The sequence below is a fragment of the Eubalaena glacialis genome, chromosome X (genome assembly GCF_028564815.1).
Source record: "Eubalaena glacialis isolate mEubGla1 chromosome X, mEubGla1.1.hap2.+ XY, whole genome shotgun sequence".
NCBI classification, from domain to species: Eukaryota; Metazoa; Chordata; class Mammalia; order Artiodactyla; family Balaenidae; genus Eubalaena; species Eubalaena glacialis.
The window spans coordinates 64,610,323-64,625,908 of NC_083736.1; the positions used below are offsets into that span (position 1 = coordinate 64,610,323).

Sequence of the window (15,586 nt, forward strand, 5' to 3'; positions counted from 1 at the left end):
CACTAAACAAGATGGACTTAACTGATATTTATAGGACATTCCACCCAAAAACAACAGAATACACATTTTTCTCAAGTGCTCATGGAACATTCTCCAGGATAGATCATATCTTGGGTCACAAATCAAGCCTTGGTAAATTTAAGAAAATTGAAATCATATCAAGTATCTTTTCCGACCACAACGCTATGAGACTAGATATCAATTAAAGGAAAAAATCTGTAAGAAATACAAACACATGGAGGCTACATAATACACTACTTAATAACGAAGTGATCACTGAAGAAATCAAAGGGGAAATCAAAAAATACCTAGAAACAAATGACAATGGAGACACGACGACCCAAAACCTATGGGACGCAGCAAAAGCAGTGCTAAGAGGGAAGTTTATAGCAATACAAGCCTACCTCAAGAAACAGGAAACATCTCGAATAAACAACCTAACCTTGCACCTAAAGCAATTAGAGAAAGAAGAACAAAAAAACCCCAAAGCTAGCAGAAGGAAAGAAATCATAAAGATCAGATCAGAAATAAATGAAAAAGAAATGAAGGAAACAAGAGCAAAAATCAATGAAACTAAAAGCTGGTTCTTTGAGAAGATAAACAAAATTGATAAACCATTAGCCAGACTCATCAAGAGAAAAAGGGAGAAGACTCAAATCAATAGAATTACAAATGAAAAAGGAGAAGTAACCACTGACACTGCAGAAATACAAACGATCATGAGAGATTACTACAAGCAACTCTATGCCAATAAAATGGACAACCTGGAAGAAATGGACAGATTCTTAGAAATGCATAACCTGCCGAGACTGAACCAGGAAGAAATAGAAAACATGAACAGACCAATCACAAGCACTGAAATTGAAACTGTGATTAAAAATCTTCCCAAAAACAAAAGCCCAGGACCAGATGGCTTCACAGGCGAATTCTATCAAACATTTAGAGAAGAGCTAACACCTATCCTTCTCAAACTCTTCCAAAATATTGCAGAGGGAGGAACACTCCCAAACTCATTCTACGAGGCCACCATCACCCTGATACCAAAACCAAAGATGTCACAAAGAAAGAAAACTACAGGCCAATATCACTGATGAACATAAATGCAAAAATCCTCAACAAAATACTAGCAAACAGAATCCAACAGCACATTAAAAGGATCATACACCATGATCAAGTGGGGTTTATCCCAGGAATGCAAGGATTCTTCAATATATGCAAATCAATCAACGTGATACACCATATTAACAAATTGAAGGAGAAAAACCATATGACCATCTCAATAGATGCAGAGAAAGCTTTCGACAAAATTCAACACCCATTTATGATAAAAACCCTGCAGAAAGTAGGCATAGAGGGAACTTTCCTCAACATAATAAAGGCCATATATGACAAACCCACAGCCAACATTGTCCTCAATGGTGAAACACTGAAACCATTTCCACTAAGATCAGGAACAAGACAAGGTTGCCCACTCTCACCACTATTATTCAACATAGTTTTGGAAGTGTTAGCCACAGCAATCAGAGAAGAAAAAGAAATAAAAGGAATCCAAATCGGAAAAGAAGAAGTAAAGCTGTCACTGTTTGCAGATGACATGATGCTATACATAGAGAATCCTAAAGACGCTACCAGAAAACTACTAGAGCTAATCAATGAATCTGGTAAAGTAGCAGGATACAAAATTAATGCACAGAAATCTCTTGCATTTCTATACACTAATGACGAAAAATCTGAAAGTGAAATTAAGAAAACACTTCCGTTTACCATTGCAACAAAAAGAATAAAATATCTAGGAATAAACCTACCTAAGGAGACAAAAGACCTGTATGCAGAAAATTATAAGACACTGATGAAAGAAATTAAAGATGATACAAATAGATGGAGAGATATACCATGTTCTTGGATTGGAAGAATCAACATTGTGAAAATGACTCTACTACCCAAAGCAATCTACAGATTCAATGCAATCCCTATCAAACTACCACTGGCATTTTTCACAGAACTAGAACAAAAAATTTCACAATTTGTATGGAAACACAACAGACCCCGAATAGCCAAAGCAATCTTGAGAACGAAAAATGGAGCTGAAGGAATCAGGCTCCCTGACTTCAGACTATATTACAAAGCTACAGTAATCAAGAAAGTTTGGTACTGGCACAAAAACAGAAATATAGATCAATGGAACAGGATAGAAAGCCCAGAGATAAACCCACGCACATATGGTCACCTTATCTTTGATAAAGGAGGCAAGAATACACAGTGGAGAAAAGACAGCCTCTTCAATAAGTGGTGCTGGGAAAATTGGACAGATACATGTAAAAATATGAAATTAGAACACTCCCTGACACCATACACAAAAATAAACTCAAAATGGATTAAAGACCTAAGTGTAAGGCCAGACACTATCAAACTCTTAGAGGAAAACATAGGCAGAACACTCTATGACATAAATCACAGTAAGATCCTTTTTGACCCACCTCCTAGAGAAATGGAAATAAAAACAAAAATAAACAAATGGGACCTAATGAAACTTAAAAGCTTTTGCACAGCAAAGGAAACCATAAACAAGACCAAAAGACAACCCTCAGAATGGGAGAAAATATTTGCAAATGAAGCAACTGACAAAGGATTAATCTCCAAGATTTACAAGCAGCTCATGCAGCTCAATAACAAAAAACGAACAACCCAATCCAAAAACGGGCAGAAGACCTAAATAGACATTTCTCCAAAGAAGATATACAGATTGCCAACAGACACATGAAAGAATGCTCAACATCATTAATCATTAGAGAAATGCAAATCAAAACTACAATGAGGTATCATCTCACACCAGTCAGATTGGCCATCATCAAAAAATCTAGAAACAATAAATGCTGGAGAGGGTGTGGAGGAAAGGGAACACTCTTGCACTGTTGGTGGGAATGTAAATTGATACAGCCACTATGGAGAACAGTATGGAGGTTCCTTAAAAAACTAAAAATAGAACTACCATACGACCCAGCAATCCCACTACTGGGCATATACCCTGAGAAAGCCATAGTTCAAAAAGAGTCATGTACCAAAATGTTCATTGCAGCTCTATTTACAATAGCCAGGACATGGAAGCAACCTAAGTGTCCATCATCGGATGAATGGATAAAGATGTGGCACATATATACAATGGAATATTACTCAGCCATAAAAAGAAATGAAATGGAGGTATTTGTAATGAGGTAGATGGAGTTAGAGTCTGTCATACAGAGTGAAGTAAGTCAGAAAGAGAAAAACAAATACAGTATGCTAACACATATATATGGAATCTAAGGGGGAAAAAAAAAAGGCCATGAAGAACCTAGTGGCAAGACGGGAATAAAGACACAGACCTACTAGAGAATGGACTTGAGGATATGGGGAGGGGGAGGGGTGAGATGTGACAGGGTGAGAGAGTGTCATGGACATATATACACTACCAAATGTACAATAGATAGCTAGTGGGAAGCAGCCGCATAGCACAGGGAGATCAGCTCTGTGCTTTGTGACCACCTAGAGGGGTGGGATGGGGAGGGTGGGAGGGAGGGAGATGCAAGAGGGAAGAGATATGGGAACATATGTATATGTATAACTGATTCACTTTGTTATAAAGCAGAAACTAACACACCACTGTAAAGCAATTATACTTCAATAAAGATGTTTAAAAAAAAAAAAGAAGAACAAAGCTAAAGCCATCACATTTCTTGTTTTCAAACTATACTACAAAGCTATAGTAATCAAAACAGCATGGTATTGGCATAAAAATAGTCACATAGATCAATAGAATAGAATAGAGAGCCCAGAAATAAACCCATATATATACTGTCAACTAATATTTGACAAGGGAGACAAGAATATTTAATGGAGGAAAGATAATCTTTTCAATAAGTGGTACTGGGAAAACTGTATATCCACATACAAAAGAATGAAATTGGACCCCTATCTTTCACTACTCAGAAAAACTAACTCAAAATGGATTAAAGACTTAAATATAAGACTTGAAACCATAAAAGTCCTAGAAGAAAACACAGGGAAAAAGCTCCTTGAAAATGATTTTTTGGATATGACACCCAAAGCACAAGCAACAAAAGCAAAAATGAATAAGTGGGGCTACATCAAAGTAAAAAGTTTCTGCACAGCAAAGGAAACTATCAAAAAAAATGAAAAGGCAACCTATGGAATGGGAGAAAATGTTTGCAAACAATATATCTGATAAGAGGTTAATATCCAAAATATATAAGGAACTCCTACAACTCCACAGCAAAAAACAAATAATCTTATTAAAAAATGGGCAGAGCCCCTGAATAGATATTTTACCAAAGAAGACATCCAAATGGCCAACAGGTACATGAAAAGATGCTGAACATTACTAATCATCAGGGAAATGCAAATCAAAACCACAATGAAATATCACCTCACACCTGTTAGAATGGCTATTATCAAAAAGACGAGACATAACAAGTGCTGTAGAGAAAAGGGAGCCCTAGTGCATTGTTGATGGGAATGCAAACTGGTACAGCCACTGTGGAAAACAGCATGGAGGTTCCTTAAAAAGTAAAAATAAAACTACTATACAATCCAGCAATCCCACTTCTGGGTATATATCCAAAGGAAAGGAAATCACTATCCTAAAGAGATATCTGAACCCCCATGTTCACTGTAGCATTATTCACAATAGCCAAGACATGGAAACAACCTAAGTGTCCATCAGTGGAGAAATAAGGAAAATGTGGTATATGTACACACACACAAACAGGAATATTATTCAACCAAATAAAAGAAGAAAATCCTGCCTTTTGTGACAACACAGATGGACCTTGAAGGCACTGTACTAAGTGAAATAAGTCAGACAGAGAAAGACAAAAACTGTATTGTCTCACTTATATGTGGAATCTCTAGAAAAAAAAACAAAAGAAAAAAAAGAAAGAAAGAAAATCCAAACACATAGAAATAGAGTAGAATGATGTTTGCCAGGGCCTGTGGGTGGAGAAAATGGGGAGATGTTGGTCAAAGGGTATAAACTTCCAGTTATAAGATGAATACATTCCAAAGATCTAATGTACAGCATGGTGACTGTAGTTAACCATACTGTATTATACACTTGAAAGTTGCTAAGAGAGTCAATCTTAAATGTTCTCACCACACACAGTGTGTAATTTTGTGAGGTGATGGATGTATTAACTAATCTTATTGTGCTAACCATTTCATAATACAAATGTGTATTAAATCACCAGGTTACATACCTTAACTTACACAATGCCACCATTTGTCAGTTACATCTCAATAAAGCTGGAAAAAAAACCACTTGGTATTGTAGGCATTGACTCAGCTTGATCCCATCAGTACTATTTTGGCAAAGTTTATAGACCAAGAGTAACATGTACAGAGGAGATCCTTTCACATCCACAGGATGTGGATTACTTACTTTAAAGCTGTAAGGACTTGTTGTCCGTCTTCTGAATATTGAGCTAAATATTCCAAAGCTTTTCCTGCCACGATTTGTTGTCCATTCTAAAAAGGACAAATATAATATGTTAAATTACATCTCAAAGTGATACTTATAAAATGTTATCTATATTCCTGTCCATTAAGGGGAAGACAAAATCTGAACTTGTTTTGTATGCTCAAAAGAGCTACTGCAAGATGGTAGAATGAAGATACAACTCATTGACAAAAACAGAACAGGTTCATATTGGCCCCAGAAAGCCACTCCTCCCTATCCACAAACACTCATAGCCTTGCCAACACTGCCTTGAATTCACTAGGACTAATCTTACTGTGCTCTTTACTCCTGTTTGTCAGCAGTAGCCAAAAGAACCCTGGACTCTGAGGTCACCCTCATTTCTAGCACCCTAATCCACATAAGGCTCTGTAAATCCCTTTTGTCCTCTTTTCTCATTTCTCCCCAACTCCTCCAACCCTTCCACTATGCTTTCTGAAATTCAGTCCATTATCAGAAAAATCTCCTCTATGAGCAACCTCTTCCCAGAAAGTTCCCTCTACATTCTTTCTCTAATGGAAATCTAGGTTTCTCCAAGGATACTGCTTCCAATGAAGCCCTCTCAAGTAGTGGCTGTTTTTCTTTCATCTCCCTAGACCTGGAGATGGAGTAGGCATCATTTTTGCTCCTCATTGCTGTTTTAAAATTATTCTCCCTCTTGCTCCCTAAAACCCCCAGCTTTGAATTTCCTGTCACCAGACTATATCACCCATTATCCCTCACTGTTACGGTGAACTGCTCTCAGACCCTTTCTTCTCATTTCTTAATGATTTATCTACTACTCACAGTTATTTTTTCCAAAAAATACTCCTGCCAATTTTTGGCATTTTCATTATACAGATAGATGATCCTTCTAATATCCTAGTCTCTTTTTTCCTTGAATTCCACTCTGCCAATTATCTTAGCCATTCACTAGCACAGTCATTCACTGGACACTGTCATCACTAAAAGCCAGGTGATGCAAGTGAGGCTCCTAGGGTACACAATTTAAGGACACACTCATTCTCAGGGTTGTGCATGGACCAATTCTAGGTGTCTCACTCCCTCACTCTAGTCTTGTACCCTGCTCTATTTCATGTATTCTAACATCTCCTACCTTTCTAATTCACCCCCTCTATCACTCCAGCAATCCTTCAACTGCATTAAGATCTCCAATACATTGATACTACTAATATCTCACCATCCCTCATCCCCTTGAAGTCCTCCTCGGTACCCAGTTTAAATTCCATGGGGATTAACTATAATCACTCCCTTGTTCCTTGATTTTCCTGCCCCTCTTTTGCTTCATTGTATTCATCTGGCAAAACCATGAGCCTGGTTAAATTCAACTTTCTAGTGACTTTTGTGCCTGCATCCATGCAGCTGAAAGTAGCTGGGCAAAAACCTGTAAAACTATTTGTTTTATTTTTAAAACTTCATCAAATGGACCTTACTGCTACAAGGCAAGCATACCACACTACCCTTGCCATTCACTTTCTTGATTTTCTGGATGATTAGTTGATATCTTATCCTCTTTTCTCAACACCCAACACCTCCTCTCCTATTCTCACTCTCAGGTGATGACCTTGTTTCTTACTTCACTGAGAAAACTGAAGCAGTCAGAAAGAGAACTTCCACAGATTCCCACTACCACATCTATTCACACACCAGGAACCACACCACATACTCTGCCTTCTCAACTGCTATCATAAATGAACTATCCATGTTTCTTCCTAGAGCCAAACCCTAAACTTATACACTTGCATCCATCACCTCTTGCCTATTTAATGACATTACTCTAACAATTTTCATTTTTCCCTCTCACATTGTCAATTTTTGTTCTCTTACTGGGTCATTCCTATTAGCAAATAAACATTCTCACTCATCCCATTTCAAGCAAACAAACAAACCTCTTGATCCTACTTCTCTCACCAACTACTGCCCAACTTTAAAAAAAAATTTTGTTTTCTTGCCCAACTTTTCTTCCCTTTGTAGTAAACTCTTCTAAAGAATTGTCTATACTTATTGTATCCAATTCCTTTCCTTCAATTCTCTCTTGAGCCTACTCTAATCAGGTGTTTGTCCTACCTCTACCAAAACTGCTCTTGTCAAACTCACCGATGACCTCCATATTATAAATTCCAATGGTCAGTTCTCAGTCCTCACTGTATTTGACCTATCAGCAACATTCAACATAGTTGATCACTCTTTCCTCCTTGAAACACATTTGGCTTCCAAGACACCACATCATCCTTGTTTTCTCCTACCTCATGGATTACTCCCTTTCATTATCCTTTACTGGTTCCTCTTCTTTTCTCCAAACCATTAATGTTTGAGGGTTTCAGGCTCAGTCTCTGGTCCTCTTCTCTACTGCATATATACTCACTCCCTTGGTGATGGCATCCCAGTCTCATAGCTTTATATACCATCTATATATTAATGACTCTTATTAAACTTTTCTCTTCAGCCCAGACCTCTTTCACAACTCCAGAGTCATATATACAACTGACTATTCAGATCTCTACTTGGATAGTCTAATAGACATCTCAAATGCATCATGTCTAAACTGAACTCCTGATTTTGCCCCCAACCGTACTCTATTTGCAGCCTTTCCTACTTCAATTGATGGCAACTCCATTTGATGACCCAGTCTCTTTCTCTTATACCCTTCATCCAATCTGTCAGCAAATTCTGTTATCATTTACCTCCACTGTTATCTCCCTTATCTGAGTCACCTTAATCTTTTCCCTGGATTACTTCGAAAACTTCCTAACAGGTCTCCTTGCTTGGTTCTTTTATGGTCTATTCTCAATATAACAGCCAAGAGTATTTCTGTCAAAATGAAAGTCAAATCATGTCACTGCTCTGTTAAAAACCTTCCAATGGTTCCCCATGTCATTCAGAGTAAAAGTCAAAGTCCTTTCACTGGCCTATAAGGATCTACATAATCCAGACTATCACCTCTCCAACTTCATCTCTCACTAATCCCACCCTTTATTCACTCTAGCCATACTGGCTTCCTTGCTACATACCTTAGGGCCTTTGTATTGGCTGTTACCTCTGCCTGTAATACTCTTCCTCTTCACTCCCCCCATATATCTACAGGGCTAACTCCCTCAATAATTTCAAGTCTTTGTACAAATGTCATCTCCTCGATGAGACCTATCCTCACCACTCTATTTAAAAAAAATAACTCACACCAATTCCAGCCCACTCCCATCCCTGATCCTTGTTATCCTGCTCTATTTTTTCTATATTACTATCAACTTCTAACATATTATATAATTTCTTATTTATTATGCTTATTATTATCTTCTCTCCTCCTGCTTGAATGTTAGCTCCAAGAAGGCATATCACTGTTTTGTTTACTAATTTATCCCAAGAGACTAGAACAGTGCCTGGCACTTAGTAGGTGCTCAATATTTGCTGACTGAATGATAGTTTCACTAGCACTTGAAATGCCTTTTGCAAAGCAATTGTAGTAAGTAAAAACTGGATTCCACCCTTGTTCTTTTGTAGAGATATATTCAGTTTCCTGGGTTTGGCTCATCCATCCTTCCTTCCATCTTCTAATTCAAACTACTTGAGGCTTTTTTTTTTCCTGATTCTTTCTCCTCTATTAAAATTATTTTCCTTTTCAGAAATATAGTTCCATAATTCTTCCATTGGCTTTCTTCTGCTTTCCATCAAATGTAACTTTATAAACCTTCCTTTAAAAAGATATTTGCCTTTGGGTTCCCCATTATAGATTTTTCTCTCATTTCCTGCACAAGCACATCATGTATCTACATCTGCCAAATATTTTTCCTCTTCCAGGAGTTCTACTATCCTATTCATTAACATCAAAACACATATCATTCAAAACTGTATTCAGCTACTACTTTGGGCAAGATATTGGGCTAGGTACTAGAAATATGGCCCTCAAGGAGCTTATAAGTCAAGTTAGACAGACAATCCATGCATTAGCAATATAAGGCAGTATATATGATACAGACCAAATAACTATCATACACGTTAAAAATTACTGAACTTAGAGTAGAAAGAGAGCAATGAGGACTGGAATTGATTTGGGAAGTCTCTACAGTGGAAGGAAATCTTAAGTTGGACTTTGAAAAGGTGGCATTTAAATAAGAACATTTCTTAAAAGATGGGATGGTATAAAACAGACACAGACAAAGAAATGTGACTGGCCTGTTTGAGAGACACTGTATTTGCTTGGAGTTATAGAGGGCCTGTGCCTCCACCATTCTAGATCTTGTGCCTAATGGTGGATTATATCACTATAATGATGATACAGGGGAGTAATATGAGATAAAGTAGAAGAGACAGCTGTGGCCAGACTGTATATTGTTAATAAGAACAGAAACACTATATGTGTAGATCAAGCTTCTTTAATTACAAATCACATTTTCAGCCATCCTCTCAGTTAATTTTCACAATAACCCTGGAGTTAGGTATTATCTTTATTTTACAAATGATGAAATTAAGATTCAAAGAAGGGAAGCACTTAAGTGGCAGAGCCAGAACTCAAACCCGGTCTATCACCTACTCCAAGAGCTCCACAGTTGCTACAATGCTTTTCCTAATCCTGTATATTAACTAAGACCAGAATTTTGCAAGTAAACAAAGGAGCTGCAAGTATTTACTACTTCTAAACTAAAATCGCTTTCTGGTTACAAACTAAAAAGGTCCATTAAGATTTAAACTGTGTTTTCTTTTTTTTTGCAAATGGATGAGAAAGATAAGTTTCCAAATAGATGACTATTTTTTTGCATGGTATAGTACTTTAAATCTCAAGTTCCTCTTAAAAGTTAATGTTTTGCTATGCTTATTTTTTCTGTTGTTTTAAGTTCAAAACTATTACCTCACTTTGTTTTATTTACTTTACTCTACATCATAAAACAATGAAGAGAAATAAAGCAATTCTGCAACAAAGCTTGGTGTGAAAATAATGAGGCAAAATAGAGGGTAAAGAAAGGCCTCTCCTGTGCCTAACTGATGATGATTCCATTCTAATTGTCTCTGAAAATGGAAAAGAGGTAAAAATCTCATAGATAGGTACATAAGAATTACCTTTAGAGCAAACTGGGCAGCTAAATTGAGGAACATGACAACTAAACCTCTATGTGTAAGTACAACATTCTCTTCTTGTTCTTCAGCTCTTAATAAATTCCCTGAAGGAGTAATTGCCTGCAAAGCTGAAAAACAAGGAAACAATTAAAAAATGAGATACTCTTATCAAAGATAATAGCTATCTATGGTTAATTATACCACAATGACTCTGGAATTTATTTTAAGAGCATTAATATCTTTAAAGTATTAATTAATTTTCATAAAGTCATCTAAATTGCTAAACTGTCAAGGAGGACTTGAATGTCAGAAAAATGCCCGACTGGGCAATTCACCTCTATGAATTTATTCCATGGATTTATCCGCAAAAGTGAATAAAAACATACAAATATGTTCACACAGCAATTTTTTGTAAGATTAAAATACGGAATGAACCTAAATTTCATCAATAATGTATGGGCTAAATACAATTTGGTACATCCATAAAGTGGATTGTAATACATAATAAAGTAAGAAAAAGAATGGTGGTATTATATTTCCTTGTATGTCTTAAAGGTAGACCGTGATAAGTTAGATATGTATGTACTATAGGCCTTAAGTAACAACTAAAATAAAACACAAAGTTATACCTATAAGCCAAAGAATGAGATAAACATAATTATAAAATATTAATTAATCTAAAAGAAGGGCTGAAAAAAGGCAACAAAGACCAGATAGGACAAATAGAAGACAAATAACAAGATGCTAAATTTAAACTTAGCCATATCAGTAATCACATTAAAATATAAATGGTCTAGATGATCCAATTAAAAGACAGAGATAGAGAGACCTTTAAGATGGTGGAGGAGTAAGACGAGGAGATCACCTTCCACCCCACAAATACATCAGAAATACATCTACATGTGGAACAACTCCTACAGAACACCTACTGAAAGCTGGCAGAAGACCTCAGACTTCCCAAAAGGCAAGAAAATACCCATGTACCTGGGTAGGGCAAAAGGAAAAACAAAAAAACAGAGACAAAAGAATAGGGACAGGACCTGCACCTCTGGGAGGGAGCTGTGAAGGAGGAAAAGTTTCCACACACTAGGAAGACCCTTCACTGGCAGAGACGGGGGGTGTCGGGGGGGAAGCTTTGGAGCCATGGAGGAGAGCACAGCAATAGGGGTGCAGAGGGCAAAGCGGAGATTCCTGCACAGAGGATCGGTGCTGACCAGCACTCACCAGCCCGAGAGGCTTGTCTGCTCACCCGCCAGGGCGGGCAGGGGCTGGGAGCTGAGGCTCGGGCTTCGGAGGTCAGGTCCCAGGGAGAGGACTGGGGTTGGCTGGCTGAACACAGCCTGAAGGGAGCTAGTGCGCCACAGCTAGATGGGAGGGAGTCCGGGAAAAATTCTGGAACTGCCTAAGAGGAAAGAGACCATTGTTTCAGGGTGTGCAAGGAGAGGCAATTCAGACCACTGCCTAAACGAGCTCCAGAGACAGGTGAGAGCCGCGTTTATCAGAACAGACACCAGAGACGGGCATGAAACATTAAGGCTGCTGCTGCAGGACCAAGAAGCCTGTGTGAAAGCACAGGTCACTATCCACACAGCCCCTCCCGAAAGCCTGTGCAGCCCGCCACTGCCAGGGTCCCGTGATCCAGGGACAACTTCCCCAGGAGAACACACGGCACGCCTCAGGCTGTTGCAACTTCACGCTGCCCTCTGCCACCACAGGCTCGCTGCACATTTCATACCCCTCCCTCCCTCTGGCCTGAGTGAGCCAGAGCCCGCGAATCAGCTGCTACTTTAACCCCATCCTGTCTGAGCAAAAAACAGACGCCCTCAGGAGACCTACACGCAGAGGCAGAGCCAAATCCAAAGCTGAACCCCAGGAGCTGTGCGAACAAAGAAGAGAAAAGGAAAGTTCTCCCAGCAGCCTCAGGAGCAGCGGATTAAATCTCCGCATTCAACTTGATGTACCCTGCATCTCTGGCATACCTGAATAGACAACGAATCATCCCAAAATTGAGGCGGTGGATTTTGGGAGCAAACGTAGACTTGGGGTTTCCTTTCTGCATCTAATTTGTTTCTGGTTTTATGTTTATCGTAGTTCAGTATTTAGAGTTTACTATCATTGGTAGATTTGTGTATTGATTTGGTTGCTCTCTTCCTTTTATATATATAGATACATATATTCTTTTCCTTTTTCACTTTTTATGAGTGTATACGTGTATGCTTCTTTCTGTGATTTTGTCTGTATAGCTTTGCTCTTACCATTTGTCCTAGGTTTCTCTCTGTCCATTTTTTTTTCTAGTATAGTTTTTAGCACTTGTTATCATTAGTGGATTGGTTTTTTGTTTTGGTTGCTCTCTTCTTTCTTTCTTTTTTTTATTACTTTAAAATTTTTTATTTTTAATAATTTTTTTATTTTAATAATTTCATTTTATTTTACTTTTCTTTCTTTTTTTCTCCTTTTCTTCTGAGCTGTGTGCCTGACAGGGTGTTGGTGCTCCAGCTGGGTGTCAGGCCTGTGCCTCTGAGGTGGGAGAGCCAAGTTCAGGACACTGGACCACTGGAGACCTCCCTGTTCCACGTAATATCAAACAGCGAAAGCTCTCCCAGAGATCTCCATCTCAACGCTAAGACCAGCTCCACTCAACAACCAGCAAGCTACAGTGCTGGACACCCTATGGCAAACAACTAGCAAGACAGGAACACAACCCCACCCGTTAGCAGAGAGGCTGCCTAAAATCATAATCAGGCCACAGACACCACAAAACACACCACCGGACACAGACCTGCCCACCAGAAAGACAAGATCCAGCCTCATCCACCAGAACACAGGCACTGGTCCCCGCCACCAGGAAGCCTACACAACCCACTGAACCAACCTTACCCACTGGGAGCAGACACCAAAAACAACGGGAACTACGAACCTGCAGCCTGCGAAAAGGAGACCCCAAACACAGTAAGTTAAGCAAAATGAGAAGACAGAGAAACACACAGCAGATGAAAGAGGAAGGCAAAAACCCACCAGACCTAACAAATGAAGATGAAATAGGCAGTCTACCTAAAAAGAATTCAGAATAATGATAGTAAAGATGATCCAAAATCTTGGAAATAGAATGGAGAAAATACAAGAAACATTTAACAAGGACCAAAAGGAACTAAAGAGCAAACAAACAATGATGAACAACATGATAAATGAAATTAAAATTCTCTAGAAGGAATCAATAGAAGAATAACTGAGGCAGAAGAACGGATAAGTGACCTGGGAGATAAAATAGTGGAAATAACTACCACAGAGCAGAATAAAGACAAGAGAATGAAAAGAATTCAGGACAGTTTCAGAGACCTTTGAGACAACATTAAATGCACCAACATTCGAATGATAGGGGTTCCAGAAGAAGAAGAGAAAAAGAAAGGGACTGAGAAAATATTTGAAGAGATTATAATTGAAAACTTCCATAATATGGGAAAGGAAATAGTCAATCAAGTCCAGGAACCCCAGAGAGTCCCATACAGGATAAATCCAAGGAGAAACATGTGAAGACAAATATTAAACAAACTATCAAAACTTAAATAAAGAGAAAAATTATTAAAAGCAGCAAGGGAAAAGCAACAAATAACATACAAGGGAATCCCCATTAGGTTAACAGCTGATCTTTCAGCAGAAACTCTGCAAGCCAGAAGGGAGTGGCAGGACATATTTAAAGTGATGGAAGGCAAAAACATACAGCCAAGATTACTCTACCCAGCAAGGATCTCATTCAGATTCGACAGAGAAATTAAAACCTTTACAGACAAGCAAAAGCTAAGAGAATTCAGAACCACCAAACCAGCTTTACAATAAATGCTAAGGCAACTTCTCTAGGCAGGAAACACAAGAGAAGGAAAAGACCTACAATAACAAACCCAAAACAATTAAGAAAATGGTAATAGGAACATACATATTGATAACTACCTTAAATGTAAATGGATTAAATGCTCCAACCAAAAGACATAGACTGGCTGAATGGATACAAAAATAAGACCCATATATATGCTGTCTACAAGAGACCCACTTCAGACCTAGGGACACAAACAGACAAAGTGAGGGGATGGAAAAAGATATTCCATGCAAATGGAAATCAAAAGAAAGCTGGAGTAGCAATTCTCATATCAGACAAAATAGACTTTAAAATAAAGACTATTACAAGAGACAAAGAAGGACACTACATAATGATCAAGGAATCAATCCAAGAAGAAGATTTAACAGTTGTAAATATTTATGCTCCTAACAGCAAATGCTAACAGCCATAAAAGGGGAAATTGACAGTAACACAGTCATAGCAGGGGACTTTAACACACCACTTTCACCAATGGACAGATCATCCAAAATGAAAATAAATAAGGAAACCAAGCTTTAAATGATATATTAAACAAGATGGACTTAACTGATATTTACAGGATTATTCCATCCCAAAACAACAGAATACATTTTCTTCTCAAGTGCTCATGCAACATTCTGCAGGACAGATCGTATCGTGGGTCACAAATCAAGCCTTGGTAAATTTAAGAAAATTGAAATTGTATTAAGTATCTTTTCTGACCATAAAGCTATGAGACTAGATATAAATTACAGGAAAAATTCTGTAAAAAATACAAACATATGGAAACTAAAAAATACACTATTAAATAACCAGGAGGTCACTGAAGAAATCAAAGAGGAAATCAAAAAATACCTAGAGACAAAGGACAATGAAAAAACGACGACCCAAACCCATGGGATGCAGCAAAAGCAGTTCTAAGATAGAAGTTTACAACAATACAATCCTACCTCAAGAAACCAGAAACATCTCAAATAAACAACCTAACTTTACACCTAAAGCAGTTAGCGAAAGAAAAACAAAAAAAACCCAAAGTTAGCAGAAGGAAATAAATCATAAAGATCAGATCAGAAATAAATGAAGAAGAAATGAAGGAAACGATAGCAAAGATCAATAAAACTAAAAGCTGGTTCTTTGAGAAGATAAACAGAATTGATAAACCATTAGCCAGACTCATC

General features: G+C 38.0%; 1 protein-coding gene across 1 annotated transcript in view; it reads right to left on the bottom strand.

Moving 5' to 3' along the window:
* Positions 1 to 15,586, bottom strand: part of TEX11 (testis expressed 11) — a 360,718-nt gene that overhangs the window by 80,516 nt on the left and 264,616 nt on the right. The window contains exons 17-18 of the mRNA XM_061178154.1: positions 10,562 to 10,686; positions 5,435 to 5,520 (exon numbers count right to left, since the gene is read on the bottom strand). Coding sequence (XP_061034137.1) covers positions 5,435 to 5,520; positions 10,562 to 10,686 — 211 coding nt within the window. The remainder of the gene's footprint in view (positions 1 to 5,434; positions 5,521 to 10,561; positions 10,687 to 15,586) is intronic.